This window comes from Dermacentor variabilis, unplaced genomic scaffold (assembly GCF_050947875.1).
Source record: "Dermacentor variabilis isolate Ectoservices unplaced genomic scaffold, ASM5094787v1 scaffold_12, whole genome shotgun sequence".
Lineage (NCBI taxonomy): Eukaryota > Metazoa > Arthropoda > Arachnida > Ixodida > Ixodidae > Dermacentor > Dermacentor variabilis.
The window spans coordinates 12,566,129-12,592,120 of NW_027460280.1; the positions used below are offsets into that span (position 1 = coordinate 12,566,129).

The 25,992-nt window shown below is 45.5% G+C and overlaps 1 protein-coding gene across 4 annotated transcripts in view; it reads right to left on the reverse strand.

The window, feature by feature from the left end:
• SMC3 (structural maintenance of chromosomes 3) overlaps positions 1 to 25,992 on the reverse strand; it is a 463,962-nt gene that overhangs the window by 389,795 nt on the left and 48,175 nt on the right. For all 4 annotated transcript variants that reach the window (XM_075676310.1, XM_075676309.1, XM_075676311.1 and 1 more), the window contains exons 5-7: positions 14,060 to 14,139; positions 13,920 to 13,998; positions 13,631 to 13,863 (exon numbers count right to left, since the gene is read on the reverse strand). In XM_075676310.1, the coding sequence (XP_075532425.1) occupies positions 13,631 to 13,863; positions 13,920 to 13,998; positions 14,060 to 14,139 (392 nt within the window). The remainder of the gene's footprint in view (positions 1 to 13,630; positions 13,864 to 13,919; positions 13,999 to 14,059; positions 14,140 to 25,992) is intronic.

Consider the following 25,992-nt stretch of genomic DNA (forward strand, 5'->3'; position numbering starts at 1 on the left):
CCTGTGGCCAATGAAGGGCAAATGGTGACAACAGCACACCGCTTTCATTACAACACCTCATTAAAAAAAATTCCTTTACATAAATTCTTTACATAAATGATTGTAAAAGTGGGGGGCATGCTGTATTTTCTATTGTGAATCAGCGGCATGTTACACTCAGGTACACTTTTATTTTTTTACTTTAAGCCTCCATAAATTGGAGGTGCTTTCAGAGGATGCAGTAGAATTGGATAAACATTGTAAGCACGTTTAACCAACTTAGCCTTCGCACTTCAGTGCAGTAAGCAATGCCATAATATTATGTCCAGCCTCGCTTACTGACAACCTGACAATGGCTCAGCGCTTTCGACCAAATAAAATTAACTGTGCTAAACATAGTGTTCATGATGTTCTTAATTTCCAGCAACTTGCAACCTAGTGGTCTCATGGTGCAGAATCCAGTTAACTACAACAAGGCTTACTAGAGTGCTGCAAGCTTTGCATGCCAGGGGCGTGATCGGGAATCGTCGTTCGGATCGAGAGTTCGGTGGCACCGTACACGATTGGCCGAGGCCGCACCAATGTTACCAGCAGCGGGGCGCGGGCACGTTTTTGGTGACGTCAAAATGACACGCTCCTGTCAATTAATTCACAACCGAGCACGTCGTCTGCTATGAACAGAATGCGACGAGAGATGTAAAGTTTTAGCGGTCATGCGGTCGCCATGGTGTACTGGAATGTGGCAATGTGTCGTCCGTACGGCAAAACAATGGGAGAAGCGGGGACGCTTCTGCGATAATGCCACCAGACGTGCGCTACGATACGCCAGCGTGCCTGGCGCACGAAACTTAAACATGTTATGCAAAGCTGTCTGCATTTATAAAGTAAAACACTCTCAAAACACAATTGAAAACATTATAATTTGAAAAAATAAATAAAACATACTGTTAGGATACATCAATAATGTCATCTAAGCTTGCATGTTTCCAACCACAGATGATGCAGTGTTCCTGATCGTCTGCTCAGCGTTTCGGTTGCGAAAGACAAAAACGCTCATCTGCTTGTTGCGTTTGGTAAGCACGCCAATATTTTTAGTATTTCAAAACACACGAGGATGAGAAGCCCGAAAGGAGCACCTGCACTGTGCTTGGTGGGTTGCACGAGATTCGATCCTTTCATGTTGCATCATCCGGAAAAGCGGTCGCCTGGTTTCACTGAAGAAAAAGAAAACTGAGTGCCCTTCCACTCCACGAAAAAGGATGACGAGCGGAGCTGTTTATGTGCGCCCTTAATGGCAAACTGCACCTCCGCTGCAGGTCGGCCCAGCATCGCACTATCTTCGGGGTCGTCCCACGCGTGGGGAGTGCTTAACGCCTGCTTCACCTCCGCTGCGGGTCGGCCCGGTATTTCACTATCTTCGCGATCGGGCCACGTATGGGGAGTGCTTAAAGGGCAACTGCGGCGATTTTTCGATATCAACAGATGTTGATGAAATTTGCTGGGTACGTTCCTCTTGAACACTTCCGAATTTAATTGTCTCAAACACCCTACCTTACCTCTCCCTCAGTTACAGGCCACATTGTGTACAACGTCAGGAGTGTTCTATGCAGAGCATGCCGGGACCATGTAGACGACAGCGACGAGAGTGTCGAGGAGCCAATAATCATGAGCTAACGCATGGCGTGAGAAGTTGCGTTCCCTGTGGACAGGCAAGTAATGGGGGGTGGCAAGCGGTGTTGCGTTATTGACTGCATGAACTTCAGCCCTCACCATCCACACACACAGTTTGAGCCGATGCCGATTACGATCAGCCAAGGTTAAGCCTATATGTCACAGTCGCGAAGTTCGTGCGTCCACTGCTGGCGGACATAAGCGACTGACCTGAAGTTAATTAGGCCATTAGGATGAAGAAAACTACTTCTGCAGTTCAGTTTTGACCATACAGATTTGCGATAAACCATTCCTCATTTCATAAAGGGCACACACAAGCAAGAAGCGATGACACTGAGCAGTATCAACATCGATACGTTTTCATTTTCAATGGAAGGCTGCCAGCTACACTCACCGGCCTACGTCTATTCGATTCTAAGAAAAAATAACATTTTGACGTTACCCTTCAGTAATATGGGTGTTCGAAAGGTTTCGTTTTCGCTCGACTCTGCGCGCTCGACTCTGCGCCGCACACGCTTTGGAGTTTCAGTAGTTTCGTTATCGCGTCGTGCTGTGAGGGTTCTCCTGGCTCGCGAAACTTCCATTTGGAACAATCAGCGAGAATGCCACGTCCATGTGATGTCGTGGGAAGCCCTTGTTGCTTTCCCGCTCCGGAGAGCCGGTGTCGAGGCCGCCGTCGTAGTACGCAACGACGCCGGCAGTGCGAGCCCTCAGCAGCAGGTCGTGCTCGTCGGTGCTCAAATCGCTGAAGTTGAGCCCACCATCGCGAGCCAATCTGTCGGTGTCAGGGTCCATTGCGACGAGCGTCGAAGTTAGCGTCACAGAATGAAGTACCAGCTTATGGGCGTCTTGCGCTGGAGTTTGAGGTATAGTAGCGGCGCCTGGTGGCGGTGCGGGAAACGACATCTGGGTCGTGCCAGCTTGGGTCGTATTGAGCCCTGGCTGTGGCGAAGCACGTTTCTAGGCCGAGTTTTGCGTCTATTCGCACATTTTTATGCCCTGTTGCGAGTGCGAAAAGGCTCGTCGCTTCTCATAGACCACGCCGACCACGCTGCGAGCTCGCCGCAGCCTATAGTTTAACGAAAACGGACTCTCCGTGTGCCGTGGGACGTAATGTGGGACGTAATTCCTTTCTCCTTCCGCTAGCCACCATACTCCCGCTTTCGCTCTGCTGTCGGCTCTGTCTTGGCTCTGTTTCTGGCCGCGCGTTCGCGTTTTGCGCAGAAAAGCCGTAGCGCCGTCTGCGGACGCCGTTCTACTCACCGATGGCGCAACGTCACTATGAGACCATGATGTCAGTACTCCTCGATCGGAGGGCGGGCGATTTGAACTGCGCTAGAGGTACGCGGACGCTTCAGAACGCATTTTCTCTTAAAATAAGTCTCTCCTTGGCACGAAACAAGCGTTTCGAGGTTTCTGTGATAGTATTTCAACAGTCCACGTTGACTTAATAGTAACCTTTAGTGTCCCTTTAAGTAGATGCCCCATTTTTTCATTACTTTCATCGCTTTCCGTATTTCCATGACAAAAAGAGGTACAACCAAACTAGGCTTTATAGTGGTTGTGGTCAACAAAAACAAAAAAGGCGCCTTTCGATTCTTTTCATCTGCATTCGTGGGCACGCAACAAATCGCGAGCGGCAATGATAGTAGCCACGTTTACACTGATACGTTAAATGTGTACCCTATTCATACGCTGACGCTTGTAACACAGCTAAGATATTCGCCCACCCTTAGCGGAAACATGCCGTATTAGGGTAGTAGTGAAGACAGATGCCGCAGTTTCCGCAGCACGCCGGCCATGCGTTTCTGCGTCACTGGCAGCTAAGTGCGCCCATCTGTTTCTGTCCCCTCAAAGTGAACATGGCTACGTTATTGCTGCAAACTTGCCGATATTAACAATATTATTCATCACTGATACGGAAGAAACTGTTTCAATGCACGTAATGTACTCACGAGAAGAAAAAAAAATTGCGTTCGGCGTGTTCGGCTTGCTCTGCCGGCCGCAATTTTCGTTTTGGTCTCCCGCACCCCGCAGCAAGCACGGGATGAAACAAATTTTTCTTTCTTTCCGCGGGAAATTTAACCTGCGTAATGATCACACCCCTAAATTTGCATCAATTTTTCTGACAAAAAAGTGCGATCCTTATGCGAGTGAATACGGAAAGTGGTTCTAACCGATGAGGCGATCATCACGAACATGCTTGCATCAGATAACGATGGCGACAGTGACGCGGTGACGGCAGCGATCACGCGGTAATGCAGCCTCAACGTTGTCCTCTCAGTAGGCCCTGCAGATGATTCAGTCCCTCCGGGGCTTAGTTTTTGCAAGGGACCTTCCACTGCACTACTTGGAGTACCTGGACGCCAAAGCCACCATCTGATTATGAGGCACGCGAGAGTGGGAGACTCCGGAACAATTTGGACCACCTGGGGTTCTTTACCATGCACTTAAATTCAAGTGTTTCAAGTACACAAGTGTTTTCACATTTCGCCCCCATCAAAATGCGGCCACCGTGGTCAGGAATTGATCCCGCGACCTTATGCTTAGCAGCCCAACACGACGAAGGCTGACGGACATGGGTTTTTCCCGTGCAAGCCAGTGAGAAGTACATGGCGAGATGCTTGTGGCAATCCCACCCCAGCATTTCTTCTGAACTTCTCAAGCTGACAGGTTGCCACGGCAACCTTCTCATTTTTTAAAAGCCCCTTTCAGTGCCGCCAAAGCGATGCGATCGTTATGGCTAGAATCGGGGGCCATGCTGATTAACAGAAAAGCAGGGCTTTGTGCACCATGGCAAAAGCCCCCATGATAGCAAAACCAACATGGTGGAAGCTGCTTAGATTACGGAGCCCTGGCAGCACGCTACTGATGATGAAACAGGTGGTGCTTTGATGGAGGGATTTCAGAGTGCAGATAGTGCTGCCTCATTCTGCAAAGACATCTCTGATGAGGTGATCGTTGTTGCAACAGACGTTGACATTGGGCGATGGAGGCAACGACAGCAGCGGCAATGGCAATCGACAATGCTGTCAATTGACAATGGCCCGTCTTTTACCCTGACCCCGACGTTCATGCAAGGTGTGCTGTCGTCAATTGAGTCACTCATTTATTTTGTGCACGCTAAAGGATTGCTGCCACGATGCACATCGTGGTTGTAAACCTAACACTGCTGCGAAAGCAAGTGCAGATTTCCGACTACGGTGGAACCCCAGTTATATGTCCCCTGGTTTTGCAACAACCCGGATTTTACGACGGATAAGCGCAGTCCCAGCGAATTCTCCACAAGAACAATGCATTAAAAACCTTGGTTATCTGACAAGAATTTACGCCTGACCAGCGTTATACGACGACCCACGCGAAGCGCAGGACTGGACGGCAGACGAAAGAAAAGTCCCGCGCACCTCTCCTCGCACCGCCTCTTCAGGAGGGGACCCCTTCGCATGCGGAGTGCTTGACTGCGCTCGACCAGTTCACTCAGGCACAGCTTTCTTCCCAGTGCCTTGTCTCACAGTTCGTTTCTCTCCCTCTCACATCCCCAGCAGCCGCCTCTGCCGCCCGCTGTCCTGATATAGTGCCTTTTCTTCTCCACAATCACTTTCTCCCTCTCTACTTGCGGGTGATATTGCCTCTTGTCACGCTGGAAAAGCGTTGCAAGCATCCCAAGTTCTCACTCTCACAGCAGCAACAGATCGCCAACCAAGTTGCAGCGGGAGGCTTAAGTTTTCGCATGTGTTTGTCGTGATCGTTCAGTTTAGAAGTCGTTCTGTCGAGAAGTTTTGGGTTGTGTCCCGCGATGACAACGCATGATGACCCGAAAGCGAAGTTCTGTCGATCGGCATTAAGCTGAAAATCATGGAGGAGGTGGAAAAGCAGCATGGAGCCACGAAAGCTAGTATTGCCCGGAACTTGAAGATACCTGAACCTTCACTCAAGATGATCCTGGCAAACACAGCTACGATCTTGGAGAATGCAAACAAGTCTGGGCTCAAATGGAAGGCAGCAAAAGAAGGTCAATACAAGAAGTTAGAAAAGGTACTCGTTAAGTGGCTGCATTAAGCATGGAGCTCTGCAATCAATGTTGACGGCGCAATTCTCAAAGCAAAAGCTGACCTTGTAGCACTGCATCTGGGTATCGATGACTTCCAGGCATCAAACAGGTGGCTGGATTGTTCTAAAAAATTAAACAGGATTGTGTATAGCTGCTCCTGCAAAGAAAGTACCTCCGTGGGCATTTTGACAGTCAACTAGTCAATGCAGTCACTGCTGGAGATGATTGTGGCATACAAGCCCTGCGACGTTTTGAACGCCGACAAGAGTGCATTTTTTACCACATGCAACCCCCAGCAAACCCTTGCATTTAAGGGTGACAGCCGTCACGGTGGCAAGCAGAGTAAGAAGTGTTTGATGGCACTATTCTGTGCCAATGAGGACGGTTCCAAGAAGCTGCCTGTGGTCATCATTGCGAAATTAGAAAAGCCACAGTGCTTTAAAACTAAGATGCTGCCAAGCATGCAGCTACTTCAATAAAAAGGCGTGGATGATGTCCTCGCTGTTCAATTTTTCACAGCAGCTCAGCAACACTATGGGTGCTAAGGCAAGAAAGATGATACTTTTCGTGGACAATGCACCATGCCACTCTCTATCCAAGATACATCCAGCTTCAGGAATATAAAGGTTGTGTTTTTTCCGCCCAACTGTACAAGTCGGCTGCGCTGGATGCTGGCATCATGAAGTGCGTGAAGCAAGGCTACAACAAGCGGTTAGTGCAGCGTCGGCTGGCGGCTATGGAGCACAACGAGTCGGAAAAGAAAGTTGCTGTGCTCGACACCAAGCATTTCATCCCCAGTTCGTGGAACAGTGTCAAATCGCCAACTTGTTCAAACATTTTGGCATCAAGTGAGAGACTGCTTCCTCTGCTGGAGACGCGACAACCTCGATCAACTGCGTGATTGAGACCGATGCAGGCTTCACCGACAGCAATTTCAAGGATTTAAACCTAACCATAACCTTCGCCGAGTATGTTGAGACCGACCACAATGTTGCTATCTGCAGCGAGGTGTCGCTGGATGATGCCATCCAGGCATTGCCTCGTGTCAACACCGCTGTGACATCGGACGAGCACGATGACGCCACGGATGTTGCCATACATGTGCCTAACACATTCGCTGAAGCGCTAGGACACATTGACAGCATCCGTAACCTCAATCTGTTTCCGCGATGCCGCAGAGGACCTCCTTTTGGACATTGCTAAACTCAGGTGAAAGCTCTTGCACCTCAAGTTGAAGAAGGTCCAAAGAAACTGACCGACTTTTTTTTTTAAGTTCGCACCGGCTGGCAGGAATCGCGGCAGTGGATTGCAGTACAAGGTTTGTTCGATAAAGCATGATTGGCAACTGTACTGCAGTATTCTTCTCGCATTTACTTTTTAGGTGCTTTGAGTTTCCAAGGCCTGCGCAGTATTAGTCTGTAGTTTACATTGAAGTTTCTCATAAATCTGTCACGTGAAACAGTGTTTTTACAGGCATAACTTTTGCTGTTCGGATTTTACGACGCCCGCATTTTACGACACTTTTCCACGGTCCCGAGAAAGTTGTATAATCGGGGTTCCACTGAATTTTAGTACACATTACACGCTATTTACAGGTATAAATCAACGCTTCCATTTTCCCCAGCCTACTTTTTACAATACCACATTTATATATGTGTCAGGTCCACCTTATGGGCGTTGCAGTTTTTGCATTCAGGTGAGAAGCAGCCCAAATATTAGCGAATACTTGTGAGGGTTGGCAAATGAGACAATATGCAACTGCCTCCAGGTAACCTGTTGCAGTTTATCCAGTGATTTACTGTATTTGCTTGAATCTAGGCGAGCCCCGATTCTAAGCAGACCCCCGAATGTCCAAAGCCAGAAATAATTTTAGAACTTACCTCGAATGTAGGTGGAACAAAAAAGTGAGGACAGCGTTCACAAAATGAAAACAGCATTTATTTAATATGAACATGCCGAGCTCACTCTACATCATCATCGCTGCTAGACTCGTATGGCTTGCACATATTGAAACACGCCGCGATCTTGGTGAAGAGCTCCTCTCTGTTGTCGGGCACTTATCTTCCTTACCGCTGTCATCTCCTTGTTGCGGCACACACAAAAAGTGTCTCCTGATGCTCCCTCCAACGACGGACGTTTTTCTCATCAAGGCTGAAGTCCCACCCGGCTTGAACGTTTGACGATGCATCTGCAGCTAGCACAACTTTTCGTTCGAAAGTGGCACTATTAGCCCCGAGAACGACCAAGAGAGGCACTGCGAGCGCCGCTCGCGTGACGTCAGGGCACGGACTCACGCTTGTCATCTGCTGCAGTGTTTCCGTTTGTTCACTCTCGTTCCCAATGCTTGTATACTTATGACGGGCCTCTAAAATATAGATTTTACGACGTCTTCGTTCACAAAAATGTAATCAAGGAGCTTATTTCCTAGACAATATATTTCTCAAAGGCAACGCTATAGTAGTGCCACCCGAGCTAGCTCAGACCAGCCCATTACGGGTTTTTCATGCGCGGATCTACACTTTGCAGTGGTAGCTCATGTGAATAATAAAAGCATAGGCGCAAAAGCACAGCACATAAAAATCCAGTTAAGATTCCATACCCACCATGGTGCAATATGCATGTCAAAATGAAACGCTGGCTATATATGACTTCTACATCTATCTTGATTTTAACCCACTAAAACATGTTTGCTCACGATGAATAGTTCACAGTATAATATCGAATTTTTCTATTTCTTCACAGAAATGCTCGGCTGTAACACGAGGACTTAATTACCACTGCAGTTTAGATTCAGCCAGCACCACTTGCGTTTTTAACTGGTTCACAAAATTAGGCCGTTCTTCACCGGTTAAAGTTAAGTTGCGGTAACTTGAAGTAAAGCTGATTGAGGCTTACAGCTGTTTGCAGCACATGGAAAGGAATGTACCAATATTTATTTCCTTTCCATGCTACACGTTCCACTCACTTGAGCAATTTACTGGTGCTTCTTGCTTGAGGAACTGACATGATGAATCTGTTTAGAGGACTGACACAGGCTGCTCGGGTCAAATATTTGAGTGAAATATGCCTTTTGGACTGGTTCGCTGCAGCCAGCAAGAAGACAAAGCCCCATTCATTAGTAGTGTGGCACATATTGAAGATATCATTGTTCCCCAGTAGGTACAAGTGTTCACATGTGAGGCTTGTGGCATCTTCTTTATGAGGTGGGCATGCGAGGTCCTTTTATGCACTAACGAAGCAAACAGTTTTCAGTTTGTATAATTAAACAACGCAGGATTGTGACATGGTGAGGCAGAATGTGTTTGCATTTTCCATTTCAACGCAGCCTAAGCTGCACTGTAGTGCCTCGAGTATGCTATAGGCATTGTAATTGGAGCTGTAAAGAGCTACTTCATCTTTTCAATTTGAAGTTGTAGTGAACTTCTGGGTTTCGCGAACAATGCGCGCCTCACCATAATGACAGTTGGTTGCTTCCGCTGCGAGAGGGATGTGCCACATAGTCAATAAAAGCTGCTGAACGGCACTATGAGCTATTTAATCGCTTGCATTTGATTGGTTCTCGATCTTAACCACGAAATTTTATTTCAAGTGGTTGCTGTTATGGTAGATATATATATATATACACACTATACACGATGCGTCGTCGTGTTAACAGCCAATGCAATTCTGGGTGCCTATTTCAGAGAATGGTGCCAAACTTTTCACACAAAATGTGCACCTATCTCTTCCTTTTAGGCCTTAATACAGTTGCCACATTTGAGTAAAACAACTCCCCAGAGTACTAACACGGATTTATAATGTTGACTACAAATATCAAGGTATTTTTTCCATGCAAAATGCTATGTCTGTCATACTTGAGTAATAAGGGAATGTTAAGTGTTTAGAGGAGCATCATAAATAACTCCACGTGTTGAACTTGCAGAAATTATTTTTAAGCAAAATTTATGAACAGACATGGCGCATATATGATTTCCAAGACCAGTATACCCCTTCAGCGCTACATAGCTTGCGATATCCAAGTTGCAAATTTTCATGACTCACGCAGTTTCGAAGAAGAAACTGCAGTTCAGGCATGGCAGCAGAAATAATCCCAAATAACCTTCTGTAAGTTCGGCTCAAGCCGCCGACACCCCAAGCACGCACGAAGGGAATGAGAGCACGCAGCAGCCGAGCGAACCAGAGCGAGCGGCGTCCTGGCCATGACGTCACTCGCGAGAGGGCACCACTCCAAATTCTCGCCGCCAATAGTGGCATCACCTGTTTGCTGCCATTACAATAACGCCACGCCGCACACTGACACGACAGAGGTCGAAATGGTAACTTCGCTCATGTACTTCTTCAGTTGGCTACTGGCGTGGCTTGTAGTGGCTGCAATACCGGCTTTTGTAGATGGTGCTAGCTGTACACCATAGTTATTATTTTCAATTACAAACTGGCATGTTCTTTAAAATCCTCGAACCTAAGCCGACCTAAGAGTTTGGTGTATGATCATTTGAAAAAATACTATCGGCCTAGATTCGAATACATACGGTGTGTGGAGGGGGCTATTTTTATCTACCTTTGTGGTAGTGCACAGTAATTTAGCACACAGCAGACTGGAGAAACTTTAACGAGTTACATTGAAGAAGTCATTGACCTTTGAAAACGTGTCATGACCATGCCCGAAGTTGATAAAATTCAGCACGTTCTCAAAGGCACTGATGGTGGTGCATTCCAGATGCTCCTGGCCAGGAATCCATGCACCATTTCTGAAGTCGTCACCTGATGTCAGAGCTACGATGAGTTGAAGAAGCAACATACTCGGAAGCCTCAGTCTAACGGCAACTAACTATTGAGTCTTGTTGCCATTCCCGAGCCCTCTCCACTGCCTCTGCAGATCAGACTTCGTGTACGAGGAAGTTGTCTGTCAACTTTCCAAAGTGCCCTTCACTCAGGAGCCATGCTCTCGTCTGCCACCTACGCTCCGCACAGTCATTGCCGAATAGGTCTATCAAGCTGTTCCCGTCACTCACTATCAGTAGCTTGTGGCCGTGCCTCTTACCTATGTGCAGGCAGTGCAGCCGGTCGCCGTGCCTCATACGTACGCGCAGATAGTGCATAGGCCTCCCCAGCCGTGTCTTTCAACTCTGCAACCATGTGCTCCACTCGCCACTGCTACTGCATCTTGGGCCAGGCCAAGAGTCAGCAATCCTTGGCAGACACCTGACAATCATCCCGTTTGTTACGACTGCCGCCATCGCCTTCAAACTTCCAGCAACGCTGCACGGCCTTTCCAGTACAGCACTCACCCCATGTGCCAATCCGCTCCTGATCCCTCACAGCAGTATGGCTGTTCTGACCTCCCTGAATTTCTGTCGTGCCGCTCTCAATCTCCTCATCGATGATCGCTCCCCCAATGCATTGCCGACCTGCACCCCCCGACCAGGAAAACTAAGCACCACAGTTCAAGAGGCAAGAACTGCACCATCTTCGAACTGCCCAAGTCCTCGCTCCTTTCCTGCTAACATGGTTGCAATATTTCTCAGAGGTGCTTCTACATTTTCATTTGTGGACACCGGGGCCACCATGTTTGTTATAGCCGCCAAACTCTGCCGTCCACTGTGCAAGGTGACCATACCACTCTCTGGAGTGTCGCTTCACATATGAAGCCCAGAGCACATTACACCTCTCGAACCCTGTACTGCCCGGGTGCTTATACATAGCATGATGTACATTGTCGGGTTTATTGTTCTTTCTGCCTGCTCACATGACGTCATCCTCGGGTAGGACTTCCTATCTTGTCGTAACGCCATCAACAACTGCGCAAGCGCTGAAGTGCAATTTTCGCCGCTGTGTGACACACCAACCCATGAAGCAGTAAGACCTTGACTCGGGCGAGTTGGTTCATAGCTATTCAAAAGGCACAGCGTGACGGGCACAGAGACAAAGAAACACAAACCACATCACAGTGCTTGTGATCTGGTTTGCCTTTCTCTGTCTCCGTCCCAGTCGCGCTGCACCTTTTGAATCCCATGAAGCTCTTGATCCGTCGCCTAAACTGTTCATGAGTGAGGAGACTGACATTCTGCCTGGCTCTTTTGCCGTCGTCAGTCTACCGCTGTGCTGTCCCCGATGCTACGGTCTTCTTCACACCATCTGACATGGATAAAAGGTTGACTGACGGTGCGTTTCTTCAAGGAGATTACGAGTAGAAACGGAGAGGCAGCACAAGTTACCGTCTCAAAAGATACCAGCGACCAGCAGCGCGAACCAAGTGTTGGCGATGGTGCTGGGCGGAGGCGCACCTTTTTTTTTTTTTTTTTACAATACAGATATTCATCCTCGGCAAAAAAAGAAAAAAGGAAAGCAAGAATAAACGAATGTGTGTTGTTTAGTGGCACAAGGGCCAGGTATGGCCAAAGAGCATCACAGAAAAAAAGAAAAGTCACGTTTTGCAAGAAAGGCGGAGCATTGAGGCTGATAGCAAAGAAACAACTACACAAAGTAAGCTTCGTACTTCTATTGATGTGAGGCATGCTTGGGCAAACATTATCAGATTTCACTCAATGGCTATGAACTCACTGTCACAATGCAAGCGAGTGCTTGCTCCTTGCCTCCGAAACTTGAAATTATGCGACCACAAACACTACACCCGAAAAACCAATGCACTCCCAGGCCCCACACGTCTCGACTCGTCCTGTGCACTTGCTGCAGATAGATTATATCCATGATACGGCGTGTGGCCCATGCATGGACACGTGTTAGGAGAAGGCAGATAGACACACGGTCCTGCCCCCTCTGCCCCCAGCACGTGCTTGATCCTGTTGCCATGTTTTGACTCCCTCCCCATCCCCCTTGGCAAGAAGGGATCATCAGCTCTCATGTTTCTCCCAGGGCTCCAAGCTGCCACACACCACACGACATCTGCAAGTTGTTTACCAATGTGACAAAATGGCGCAGCATTATTTCCTGCCTCTCGTGAATCAGCACGCACGCTTTAACGGCATTTTTGCTGCTTAATCTTTTCATGCGCAAGAACACTTGAACATGTTTTGCCTCGACCGGCATTATTCTAGTTCTTTTGCTAGATTTACTAGCCATGTAAGCTCCTAATAAATGCTTGAAACAGCCGAGAACTTCGTTAAATCGAAACTATGCCACAAAAATACTTCATTAAATCGCAAAAAAAAAATAGTTTTCAATGTAACTAAAATTGGGAAATAAACATAGTTACATCATGGATTTCATTAAATGGAGGTTTGACTGTATTCCCAAGCAACACCAATATTTGGTACAAGAGCTGCAAATTCTGAATACACTAATACCAGTACGCCTATTTTGCCTTATTCAGTTACAAAGAAAACAAGTCATGAACGTGCCTAAAAATGCATGGCAAGTATAGCACTTAACCTGTTCCCTTAACATGTACTTAAATCTAAGTACACCAATTTTTCCATTTTGATCCCATTGAAATATCAAACCCATGACCTCAAGCTAAGCTGCCCAACGCCACAGCCACCAAGCTTTCACTGCAGTCTTTTCTAAACTTCTATATTTGCAGAGTGTCACCTAGAACACTCCAGAAGTGTATGATATATTTTCTACAAATTGGAAAACTTGGTCCAGTACTTCTTTGATGGACACTCCACCCCCATTACTACAGCAGTACAGGTACAGTCAGCAAAAAAAGTTTGTAGATCATGCCTACAAAGCAAATGCTGCATTTGATCTAATTCAGTGTGCATAACCATGAATTGTGTAATGCACGATTCTCGAGTAAGAAAAGTTCGTAGGCCCTTTGCAGTTGGAAGATGCCTGCGCTCAGGCATCTTCCTACTGTATTCCAACTGTATTCCAGGAAAAAGCACTGGAATACAGCGCTTTTTCCAAGTGCAGTCTCTAAACATTTGTCCCCAACTGTACCAGCTAAATGATCACACCAATGCTTGCCTGCGCATCTTGTCCCATTTCTGGTACTCCTTGAGCTCCTCCTTCTCCTCCTCAAGCGTCTGCAGCCGATCCTCAATGTACTTGAGCAGATCCTCAATCTTGGAGCGCTTGCCCTCAGTGTCACGCAGCAGCACTTTACTCTCTTCGCGCCGCTCATCGTACACCCGTGTGCCTGCCACCTCTCGCAGCAGCTTCAGCCGTTGTGAATCTGGCGCTGTGGCCATCTGGTTGATCTGCATGCACAAATACACTTAAAGATGACAACCGACCATGCCACATTAAAACTTACCTTGCCCTGCTTTACTATGTAGTAGGGATTGCTCCTCGAGAAACCGGCGCTCTCCAAAAGGTTCATGACATCCGTCCTTCTGCAGAGCAAAGCAGCAGTCATTCCTCATTCTAAAACAGCACAGCAAGGAAATCACTCACGTAACCATCTTCTTGTTCAGGAAATACTGGTCTTTCTTGGAGCCAATCACACGCCTTAGCGACACCTCTTCCTTGTCAACCTAAAAGGAAATGCATCCTATAATGGTCTGCACTGTTAAACACAAGGCAGAAAACAAATGATAGGGTGCTGCTAGGGCCACAAGGAACTCGCATTGATGCAAGGGATTACCAGCCTGGCCAGCAACAAAAAACCCAAAGCCCAATGTCCCACCACAGGTTTGCTTTTTCTATGAGTCAAACCAACAAAAGACAAGTGACAACATACACACAGTTCTGGAGCTTTGAACGTCATGTACCTATATGCAGCAAGTTTGTGTACGGAAAGTAGTTAAACAAGGCGACTTGAAATGGCTACATTCCTTAAACTGTCATGCTGAGTAGTCAGCAGCACTTAATGCTTTTCACAACAGGATGCCGATTACATTATGCAGCATCACATTGTCATGTCAACGTGATTAGCCCTATTTTTTTCCGCTTCATGCCACATGCCGCTTCAAGGGGCCATGCAATCGACTGGGGGAAGGCATGTGTCCTTGCCAGGGAAAAAGGTCTATTTCGGCGCCTTTATCTTGAGTCACCAATGGTTCAGGCTACGCCACACACTCTGAACAGGAGCGATGGCAATCTGCTGTCAGTGTATGAGCGCTTGCCTGCGTTACCTGTTCAAGCCTGTTTAAGCGAATTGCTCGAACACCTTTCTTTTACCTGTAAACAACACTCCCGTGTGAGAGCCAAAATGTTTTCTTTTCTTTTAAATTTACTTTGGCCAGCGTAGTGCCGTGGGTTTTGTCTACTTTTTCACCATACAGCCCGACAGTGGACTATGATGATGATTTATTGGTATCCCTTTTGAAATAGCGCAGTGACAAATAGTCACCTAACCTGCTATACATGCTTTTCATTCTAGCATTTTTGCATACATCTTAATCTTTTCTCTCTTTCTCAAAATTTCTCTATCTACCTTGTACCACTACCTATGTCTGTAACAGATCCAGTCGTATCAATCTCTTACCTGCTTTTTATTTTTCCAACAATACAATAAAACCTTGTTAATTCGAAGTCACTGGGACTGCAAAAAATCTTCGAATAAAGCAGGTTTTCGAATTACCCAAACAAACGAAAAAATGCAACCCAGATAAAAAATTTCACTGCAGGAATGCGCTACCTTTATTCGGCGATCTTTGGATTACTTAAAGTAATCAGAGATGCTGGTTTCCCGCGTCCTGTAGTTCAAGGCTCCAAGGGTCATGTTTTCTAGTTGGCCAACTACGTGCAGCATTTGAGAATTTCCACCGTGGCACTCAACAAAACTGCGGATAATGTCTAGCAATCCGATAACTTCCCCGAGAGCGGGTGCTCGGTAGGGCTCGTTAGCGTCGTTGTCGCTGTCATCACACATAGTCACATCAGCGGTAGCTTCACTCTCCAAATCTAAATAGCATGTTTGTTGATAATTTTCAAAGCTCAGGTACTCGGCGAAGCCGACTGCATCGGATTCGCTATCCTCTGCGATTGATGTGGTCGCGATATTCGGCTGTTTCTTCATCAAATGCACATGAATAGTCAGCATCAGCATCGAGAGTGCTTTCCTTCGAGAAGCCAGCGTGTTCAAAACACCGCATGATCAAAGTTGGTTCCATTTGCTTCCATGCATACACGATAAGCCATATGGCCTCGAGGGGGTCGATGAAGTACTCCTTGCCGCTGTCGTAGCAAAGGAGCATGGGCTTGAGCAGGTGGTGGCGGTAAATCTTCTTTGTGTGGTGAATGACGCCTTGGTACATTGGCTGTGAAATCGATGTGGACCATGCACCGGGCAATTATCAACAACAAAGAGTACATTCCTGCCTGAGGCCGCGAACTTGCAGTGAAGCTGCCGGACATAATCTTCAAATATTGCGCCTGTGACACAGACATTTTTTGTTGTGCCAGTAGATAAGTTCATCCCTTGGTGGCAGCCGTGCATTTTTAACGAGGCTGCCCACATTTTACAACTACGAGTAGCGGCAGCTTGTGTTTACCGCACGTGTTTGCACCAAGCAGAACAGTAGTTCTTTCCTTGCCCTGCTTTCGACCCTCGAATGCAGTGTCCTTTGCTGCGAACGTTTTTGTTGGCAGCATCTTATAAAAAAGGGCTGCCTCATCAAGGTTGTACACATTGTCTGCACCATACTCGCTAAGCAATAGAGCCAACATGTGTTTCTTCCAGCTGTCGACGACGCTCTTGTTCGCGCTGCCGCTCTCGCCACAGACCGCTACGAAAATCAAATTATTGCGCTCTTTAAAATGGCTGAACCATCCATTGCTACACTTGAACTCTTCGTGCCCAAGTTGTAGAGCCAAGTCATTGGCCTTCTCCTGCAGTATCATTCCACTGACGGGAAGGTGGGCTCTGTTTGCTATCTGCCAGCAAAGTAAAGCTGATTCCATATCTTCGTACATGGGAGCCCGTACTCGCGACCGCTTCGAAGAATGTGTCTTGCTGTAGGCCTCCAGTACCTTCGATTTGTTCTTTAATATTGTGGACAACGTGGAGAGGGGCACGCTGTGCCTTTCAGCCAACTCTGTTTTGGAACACACATGTTCTTACCCGCTCCTTGGATCAACCAGAACTTCTGCTGCAGCATTAAAGTCTTTTACTTTGGCATCTTTGCTCACTGGCAGTTCTGCACAGTTCAGAAAAAAAAAAAAGACGCCCCTAACCACTGCACACAAAGAAATGAAGAAATGACCGAGACCAGCATCGCGCGCACACAAGTCACCACAGGCGCAGAGAAATGGGCAAACGGCAGCCAGTAGCAGCGGCACGGAACACGCGCCGACGCTGCAACCGCTGCACCTGCACGGAGTGGGGGATGAGAGCATGTGACAAAAACCACTATGCCGACTGCATTGCAGTGAAGCACGTCTTCTCCACTGTAGGCGCGCATTCTGGTGGTGCGTGAGGCGCACTGTGGACTGATTTTTCTGCTAGCGGTACTACGGGTCGGGCACTTCGTTTATACATAATCGAAATTGCTATGTGGCGTCGCCTCGCGGCTCCGAATGGCGGTCGTTTCATTGGAATTGCGGTGAAATGGGGATCGGGAATTGCTGCATAGCCCCCCCAAATCTTCTAATTAACCGGGTTGGACTAGGCTGCCGGTTCAAATTATCCTGTCAAATTTTCATTGCAAAATACGAGACTGCAGAAAACCTTCGAATTATCTGGGATTTCGAATTAACCGAGTTCAAATTAATGAGGTTTTATTGAACTCTTAAATGTCTCTTGCTTATCTCGACTGATCACCAGTTGACACTTCCGTCCACTAAATCCAAGTGCTTCTGGCTGGTGTACGTTACCCACGGGTCTCAATGGGCGAATCTCTTCGCATTCGATTAGGATGTGCTGAGTGGTCTCTGGATTTTTGCTGCAGTATACAGAGGCCTCACTCTGCTGCGAATACCTGCTTCTGTATGTTTTTGTCCTTAGGCAACCAGCTTAAGCCTCAAATAGCAAGGCAATGCCCTTTGTGCTATTGCTCAGAGTTTCCCCTTTTAATTTTTTTCTTCTCATTCTTGTAAATCTCCATGGTCCTTTTGTTTCCATTCTTCGCAACCAATTCACGGTCTCGGTTTCTTTCACTTTATCTTTGACAACTCCTGGTTGTCTATTTATACTTTCAATTGCACTGTACTTGGCTGTTTAATTTCCTGACTTCTTCCTCTATCTTTGTCCATGCTTTTCAGGTAAAGATACCTGTGCACTTTAGCCCCCCATTTCTTTGATCCATGTTCCTGAATACTTCTTCAAAACTAATTTTGCTGTGCGCTTCTCTGACTTCAAAAGAGGCCGAACAGATGTCACTCTGCACTTTATTTGTGGTTTTACCATGGGCTCCCAAAGCCAACCAATCTGCTTAACTTGCAACCCTGACAAGATATCAGATTTTAAGGACAGTAAATCTGAAAACGAAATAACTTAAGAAGTAAGTTAGAAGAGTATTAGTTTTGGCTAGTCGGTTTTCCATAAACCAATTAGCGTTCGTCCTCGTCTTTTCCGTGTCCCTGTCCTGCTTCGTGCTGCACCACTTAACATTAAAGCAGTACTGACACAAAAATTTTCAATCTTGTTTTTACTGCTGCCATAAGTAGCTAATGGCCTAGTGATCACAGCACAAAACATCATTTAATCCACAGTGTGACAGGTAATTATTTGAAGTCTTGTTTGTAGCGACAAGTCCAAGTTTTCGTTTCAGAGAGCAACAATATCGGCCAAAAAAGGAATGTAAACAAAGCTGGGCACGTGATTGCGCAAAGCTGTTACATGCGCACAAACTTGGTCACAGGGCCCACCCCGGCGGCAGCGCAAACTCATGACATAGCATTTTCCCGTTTGTTTAGAATCCTTTTTTGATGTCGATGTCACGAGGTGCTGCGTTTTGCAGTTGGCTGCGCGCACATACTTTAAAATTGATTTTAAATATGTTCTAAGCTATATTCACTGCTGATATTTTGCAGACAATGTGTGTGTGCCAACATAAATCGATCTCACACATGAAGTAGACTTCGAAATTTTGTGTCAGTACTCATTTAACAAAATAAGTAACCAAAACTGTGAACAATTTTTTATTGCTACTACTAGTAGAAACCACATCTTTAGATTCAGTTTGAAGACAGCAATAATGCCAATTTATACAGTCATTTTGTGAATAGTTTCAGGGAAAAGGAACATTTAAATATGAAGGTCTATCTAAAATTTAATACATAATACAGTTACCACTAGAGGTGCCGCGATGAAAACTACTGAATGATATGTAATCTGAAGAACATTATCCCACAAAATTTCATATTACCGTATTAACTTGCATAATGATCGCACTTTTTTGTCAGAAAAATTAACACAAATGCAGGGGTGAGATCATTACGCGGGTTAAGTTTCCCGCGAAAAAAGAAATTTTTTTTTCGTCCCGCATTTGCTCCAGGATGCGGGTGTGGGACACCAAAACAAAAATGGCGGCCGGCGGAGCAAGCATTACGCGATTTTTGTTTTCTTCTCGTGAGTAGATTACGTGCATTGAAACAGTTTCTTCCGTATGAGTGTTGAATAATATCGTTAATATCGGCAAGTTTGCAGCAATAACGTAGCCATGTCCACTTTGAGGGGACAGAAACAGATGGGCGCACTTAGCTGCCAGTGACGCAGAAACGCATGGCCGGCGTGCTGCGGAAACTGCGGCATCTGTCTTCACTACTATCCTAATACGGCATGTTTCCGCTAACGGTGGGCGAATATCTTAGCTGTGTTACAAGCGTCAGCGTATGAATAGGGTACACTTTTAACATATCAGTGTAAACGTGGCTACTATCATTGGCGCTCGCGATTTGTTGCGTGCCCACGAGTGCAGATGAAAAGAATCGAAAGGCGCCTTTTTTGTTTTTGTTGACCACAACCATTATAAAGCCTAGTTTGGTTGTACCGCTTTTTGTCATGGAAATACGGAAAGTGATGAAAGTAATGAAAAAATGTGGCATCTACTTAAGAATGTTTGGTGCGTGCACACCTCTTGGCTTGTCTTGAAGAGTCGTTCGCATAGCATTCGACAGATGGTAAGCGCTATCATTATTAGCTAGACTTGGCACACGGCATATCGCTGCGGCAAGTTTGGGGTGTGATCATTACACGGGAAATTTTAAAAATCGAATTTTGACTACAAAATTCAGGGGTGCAATCATTATGCGAGTAAATACGGTATATAATATGCTAGGGTCCTTCATTTTCAGGTAGAACCCAGTAATTCCCGATTTCTTGCACCGTGCAGAAAATTTATGAAAATTGGGTTAAAGCCGATTTCTCCCTGAAGTTCTTGTAGCAAGAGCATATACAGTAAAACCTCGTTAAACCGTACCCGCTTAAACAGTAGTTTCGTTTTAAAGGTAGTAAAGTCAAATCGCCTACTCAGCAGCCATTGAACATATGTGTTTTGTACCCGCATAAACCATACCAGCTTATTGTGTACATATCAGTTAGCACGTAGTGTTCCCACTTTTCGTCGCGCAAACACGCCTGTGCGTCGTCTCCATCGGGCGGCCTGGCAGAACAACAAGCCTCAGAGATCGTAACAACGGTCTCCAAGCACCCTATGCGTTTGCACGTGAAGCCACATCAACATCATTTCAACGCCATGCCAGAGAGCATCGTGGCGTTGTGCGACGAAGGACTCGCGTCCATGCCGAAGCTCGGATAAAAACGATGCCGGGTGCTCAGCATAGGAGAAAAATTAGACATCGTTCGTACTATCAAACCTGACACGAAGAAGTCGGCGCTGGCACGCGGCAGGGACTTGCTGTTGACCACGGTGTGTGGCATGTGGGATACGAAGCAGTTCCTCGGCAGCGCTGCTGCGATCACGTAGAGATGCCGGCTACGAGGTTCGCGCCATCGTTGCCTTTGTTGTTGCCGAAGTGTCACCTAACGACAGTGATGAAGACAACACGGAAAGCGACAGCACGGGCGATTCAGGCCCGGCAATGGCAGAAGCTGCACGTTATGTCAGCCTGATGAATGAAATCGTCGCGACGTGAACAGCCACCCGCAATGAAAAAGGCGCCCCACAACTTCTGCAGTGCTACCGCCCGCGTGCACGGAAAACATGCAACGCCAACGAGGAATCTGCCATGTGAGTGTTTGCCGAGAAGAGGGGGCTGGCTGAAAACCTGTCTCGCACCTTCAGTAAGTTTGAGGCCGCTGTCGTCGCTGCTAGGCCGCCGCAGCATCAGATGAAAATAACACTTTTGTTGTGCGAAGTGAATAAATACTGCATGTCTTTTTCCCCTTTCATCGCACTCTCTCTGAGTTCCGTTTTTGACAGGTAAGTGGGCGATCTCAGGCTATTTCGGTTAAGCAGTACTACCGTTTAGTACGTACTTTTTCCGAGCTTCGGCCAACTACGATTTAACAAGGTTGCACTGTATTGAGGACCAGTAAAACAGGACAACAGACAAGAACAAAAGGTCTAGTATGGACATAGAAATGTTCCTAAACATGGCCTTGCAAGATAAGGAAAAGCATCACACCCACTGCAAAGCATGCCCATGTACACAAATTTTTTGTACTTTATTCCGTTGTGAAAGACTGCAGAGAACAAAGCAAAGAAACAATTGGCAAGCCCACCTCTATTTGGCATTTTATGTTCACTTGGTTTCTTTAAATTTATTAATAATGCCGACAACAATGTTTGCAGAAGTGAGTTGCTCACACGATATGCGAGAAGATCTATGCCTACATGTCCCTGTGAGTAAATCTGCTCACGCATCCTCACGAATGATTTTGTTTTTTAAATAGGACATTTGTGTTCAAATGCAGACCATTTCTAGTGTTCATTGTTTGCAACAGTTCCCAGAAAAATCCAAACTTTGGGCTGCCAGACAACAAAACACCCGGTTTCTCCTCAATTTTCCGCTTTAAAAAAGAAAACATGATTTTTAACCACTACCGAATTTCCAAAAATATAAAACACTAGAAGGAAGAACCCTATATATGCAGTAGTTTGACCCATTAACTCAAACATCTCCCATTCTCCCTCTGAGGGTCAATGCTGTAAATGTACAGCATCGCAATCAAGTCCCACATGGTCGATGCCATATATTTACAGTGCCATCTGTATGCTTGAAAAATGTGCGAATTTTTTCAATTCATTATTGCCCAGCAAATGCTCCCACCCTGTGTCAATACAAGGCATCTTTTTTGCTCCGTAGTCCCCTGGTTTTAATTTCACAGCTTCTTCATGCTGGAGTTACAGCAACTGTTCGCACATCCACATGTGCGAGGGCGCACAGCATTTAGTTTTGGTTTGATCTCATGGACTGTTTCTGTTTGTTGCCCTCATAGAAACTGATGTCAAACCTGGTTATTAATCTCTCAAAGGGTCACCGCTAGATGGTCGCTCGTGTGCTTCTCACAGGGTTGCGATTAGATCTGTTCACAGGTGGGAGCTAGTATATACAAATGATGCCACTGTATACAAATGATGCTGCCATGCCTGCGTTTATTTTCACGAGACTCGGCTTGAGAAAACTGACTGCCCTTCGTTGGCAACGGAATGAAGGATTATTGCAAGTTTCGGAATCGTTTGGTTTTTCTGATGGGCACACAACCATAGAGTTTTCTTGCGTGCACTCACATACACGGCTCGATTACGCTATGTGCATGCATGCTGCTTGCTCTGCTGCAAGTGAGTCGTGCAGTGATTCCGCCAATGAGGACTACAACCCAAGTGCCGAATCGAAATATATATCTATTTCAGTGTACCTACTTTTTTATTTTTATTATAAGCGTTTATGAAAGCCCATCTGTATTCATGAATAAACAATGCACGTTTACGTATGGAAAATATATTTTTTTGTCAATGTATGGTCACTCTAAAAAAATGAGCTACATTTTTTTTGGAAATAAGTCAGTCTGAAAATTTTATATCTGCAATACAAAAATTTTATCCTGGCGGGCCTCACCTGGCGAAAAAAATTGACTCTCAAAGGGCTCAGATGACTTGATGAACGGAGTACTTAGATTGAGTGAGAAAGGAAAGCCACAATCTACAAAGGCACGACCAGCAATAACTTGAGGCATTTTCGGAGACTACTAAGCACCACAGCTTCGGGTCAGATAAACCCAGAGGACCGTGTCAACTACCAGTGATCCACGTGGCAGCAGGTGCAAATTCACTGCAATGAGATCAATGGAACACTACAACCAAAGTGATGTTTCTTGAAGATACAAATCATTAGGCAGCAGTGGTTGTGGCTTGCGAACCGCTTCTAACCATTCTCTGCATATTTGTGCACATTTCGTGTGCATCTGATTCCCGGCGCCATCTGTGTATCAACGATCCTATCAAGACGCACACGTGTAAAACCGGCGACCCCAGCACCGTCATCACTGCATCGCGTGCAGCACCGCCTACAGAGGGATCCTGCCTTATAAGCGACTGCCCTGGAACGGCGATCATCACTCAGGCAGCCGTGGTTGCAGCTTGCAAACCGGTTCTACCCATTCTCTGCATATTTGTGCAGGTTAGTGCTTCTGAAATTTTCCTCGTAGCCCATAAGTTTCCGCCGCCACCACTGCTGCTGCTCTTTGCTTTTTGTGTTGATCTGCGTAATTCTACGAGATGCCCACTAATTCCGAGTTAGCGAAAGAACTTGAGATTCTCCGTTCTGAAGTCGCAGAAATGCGTCAAAGTCTCAGTGTGTTTAATGAATTGTACGAATCTGTGAAGGCAAGAAATGACAACCTTCTCCAAGAAAACAAATCCTTGAGAGACGATAACAAGTCTTTGATTGATAGTAACAAAAGCCTTTCACAACAAGTAGCTAACCTTGAGCAGTATTCCAGGCAAAATAACGTAGAAATTAAAGGTATTCCAAAGACTGAAGGAGAAAGCTGCCTAACAATTATCCAGGCTTTGGGTGACAAGACTGGGTGCCCTGTCACTGCTGGTGACATTGACATTGTTCACCGCGTGCCTGCCAAACAAGGAACCAACATTATCGTGCGTTTCTGCTCACGAACAAAGAAGGCTGACTTTGCTTCCAAAGCGCGTAAAGCAAGACTCACAACAACTACAGTAGGGCTATCACATAAACCACCCACTTCCATTTTTGTTAATGATCACCTCACACCCGATAATAAGCAGCTTTTTGCGCAGGCGCTAGAGCTCAAGAAGTCTAAAGGATGGAAATTTCTATGGACCGATAACTGTGCCATTAAGGGCAGAAAGTCGGAAAACAGCCGTGTTCATCGCATATGTAGTGTAAATGATCTGTCAATCTTCAAATAAGTTCTTCCTTGCTTGCACGAACGTCTAATTCATCATGGCTGACTCAGTTTTTAATCTTGACGAAGCGAAAGCTCTCATTGAGGAAAAACAACCCACTTTATCCTTAATACATTGGAACATCCGCAGTATTCGTAGGCATCATGATGATCTCATCGCTCTTCTTTGCAGTCTTGATCATGCGTTCTCTTTCGTATGCTTATCTGAAACGTGGTTATCATCTCATGATGGGAATCTATACGGTCTTTCAGGCTACACTCCTGAATATTGTCATCGTGAAGGTTATTGTAGTGGCGGTTCGGCCATTTTAGTAAAATCTTCATTGTCATATAAACGTCGCCATGATCTTTTTCTTCATCATTGCCTCTGTGAATCAGTATGGCTAGAAGTAGAGAGTAATAACCTGCAGCTGCCTACCAAACGTAACATCATAATTGCATGCATTTATCGTTCACCTTCTTCCTCTTACATCGAATTTTGTAAAGAATTTGAGCAGTTACTAAACACAGTCACTGATGAAAACAAGGAGATTGTGATATGTGGTGACATTAACATCAACATTATCAGCCCTGATAGTCAATGTTGCTCTGAGTACTTACATACTTACCTTAGCTGCGGTTTCTCCTCACAAATTACAGCTCCAACGAGGTGTGAAATAGGCGGACCTAATACCTTAATTGACCATGTACTGTCTAGCATACCTACTGATCTTAGCACAGCTGGAATAGTGGAATATGCCATAACAGACCATTACCCTATATTTTTTTGCATAGGTTCCGTAACGCCTTCTCAAGCAGCAAAATATATCAGGACTTTCTTTGATTCTAATAAATTCACTGGTATGATTCGTGCAATTGACTGGGCTGACGTGCAGGGCTTTTGAATCTTTTTTTGCAAAAATATCTGAATGCTCTAACTTATGTACAAGTAACACTACGGTGACGCGGTGGTTTAGCTCGCCAAGAAAGCCTTGGATTAGTGATTCTTTATTGCGGTCCATTAAAAAAAGAGATAATCTTCGTAATAAACTTAAAGTCCAGCCATTCAATAATGCGTTGTGATTGCGCTTCCACACATATTCAAATCTTCTAACAGCCACTTTAAAAAATGTCAAGCGTAATTACTACGAAAATAAAATTAGAAAAAATAGAAGTGATACCAGACGAAACTGGCAGGTTATTAAAGAATTCTTAAACATCAGTACAACTAAAAATAGTTTATTGTGTATGAACCACGATTCTGCTAATATTACTGACCCTCAAGACATAGCTAATGTTTTCAGTGACTATTTTAGTATTGCAGGCGATAGTCAGCCTGATTCAACGTTGCTTAGTTTTCCGCGCTGTTCTCATTCATTTTACCTGTTCCCCACAACATCGCTGGAAGTATGTAACATTATCAATTCTCTTAAAACAACCAGTCCAGGCCTCGACTTGATACACCCCTCTAGCATTAAGCTTGTGTCTAACGAAATCTCACCTGCGTTAGCACATATAGCAAATAGATTATTTATAGATGGCATCTTTCCTAATCGCCTCAAGACAGGTAAAATAATCCCAGTATTTAAAAAAGGTTACCATAAGTGCACAAGTAATTATCGTCCTATCTGTATTTTGTCTTTCTTTAGTAAGGTCATCGAAAAACTTATACATAATCGCTTAACTAAATACATATCCAAATTTAATCTTTTAACTCCTGATCAATTTGGTTTTTGTGACAATTTTTCAACTGAATTAGCGCTTATTACTTTTACTGAGAGGGTTAAATTAGCCATCGATCAAGGCCTCTTAGTTGGTGCTCTCTTTATTGATTTCACCAAGGCGTTTGATACAATTAGCCATCGTATTCTGTATGTATGGTATACATGCGTATATTTGAATGAAAGAATGTGATGCTGCTTCTGTCCAAATGAGGGATGGGGGACTTGTCAAGCTGTTCAATGGACAGCTTTTTTTCCTCCACCTCTCCATCTGTATCTTACAAGATCTGTACCTTACAAGATGGAAATAAACTTTCATTTCATTTCATAAAAAAAAAAGTAAACTTGAATCATAGGGCATTTCTGGGCCGCCTTTACAATTACTTCGCAACTACTTA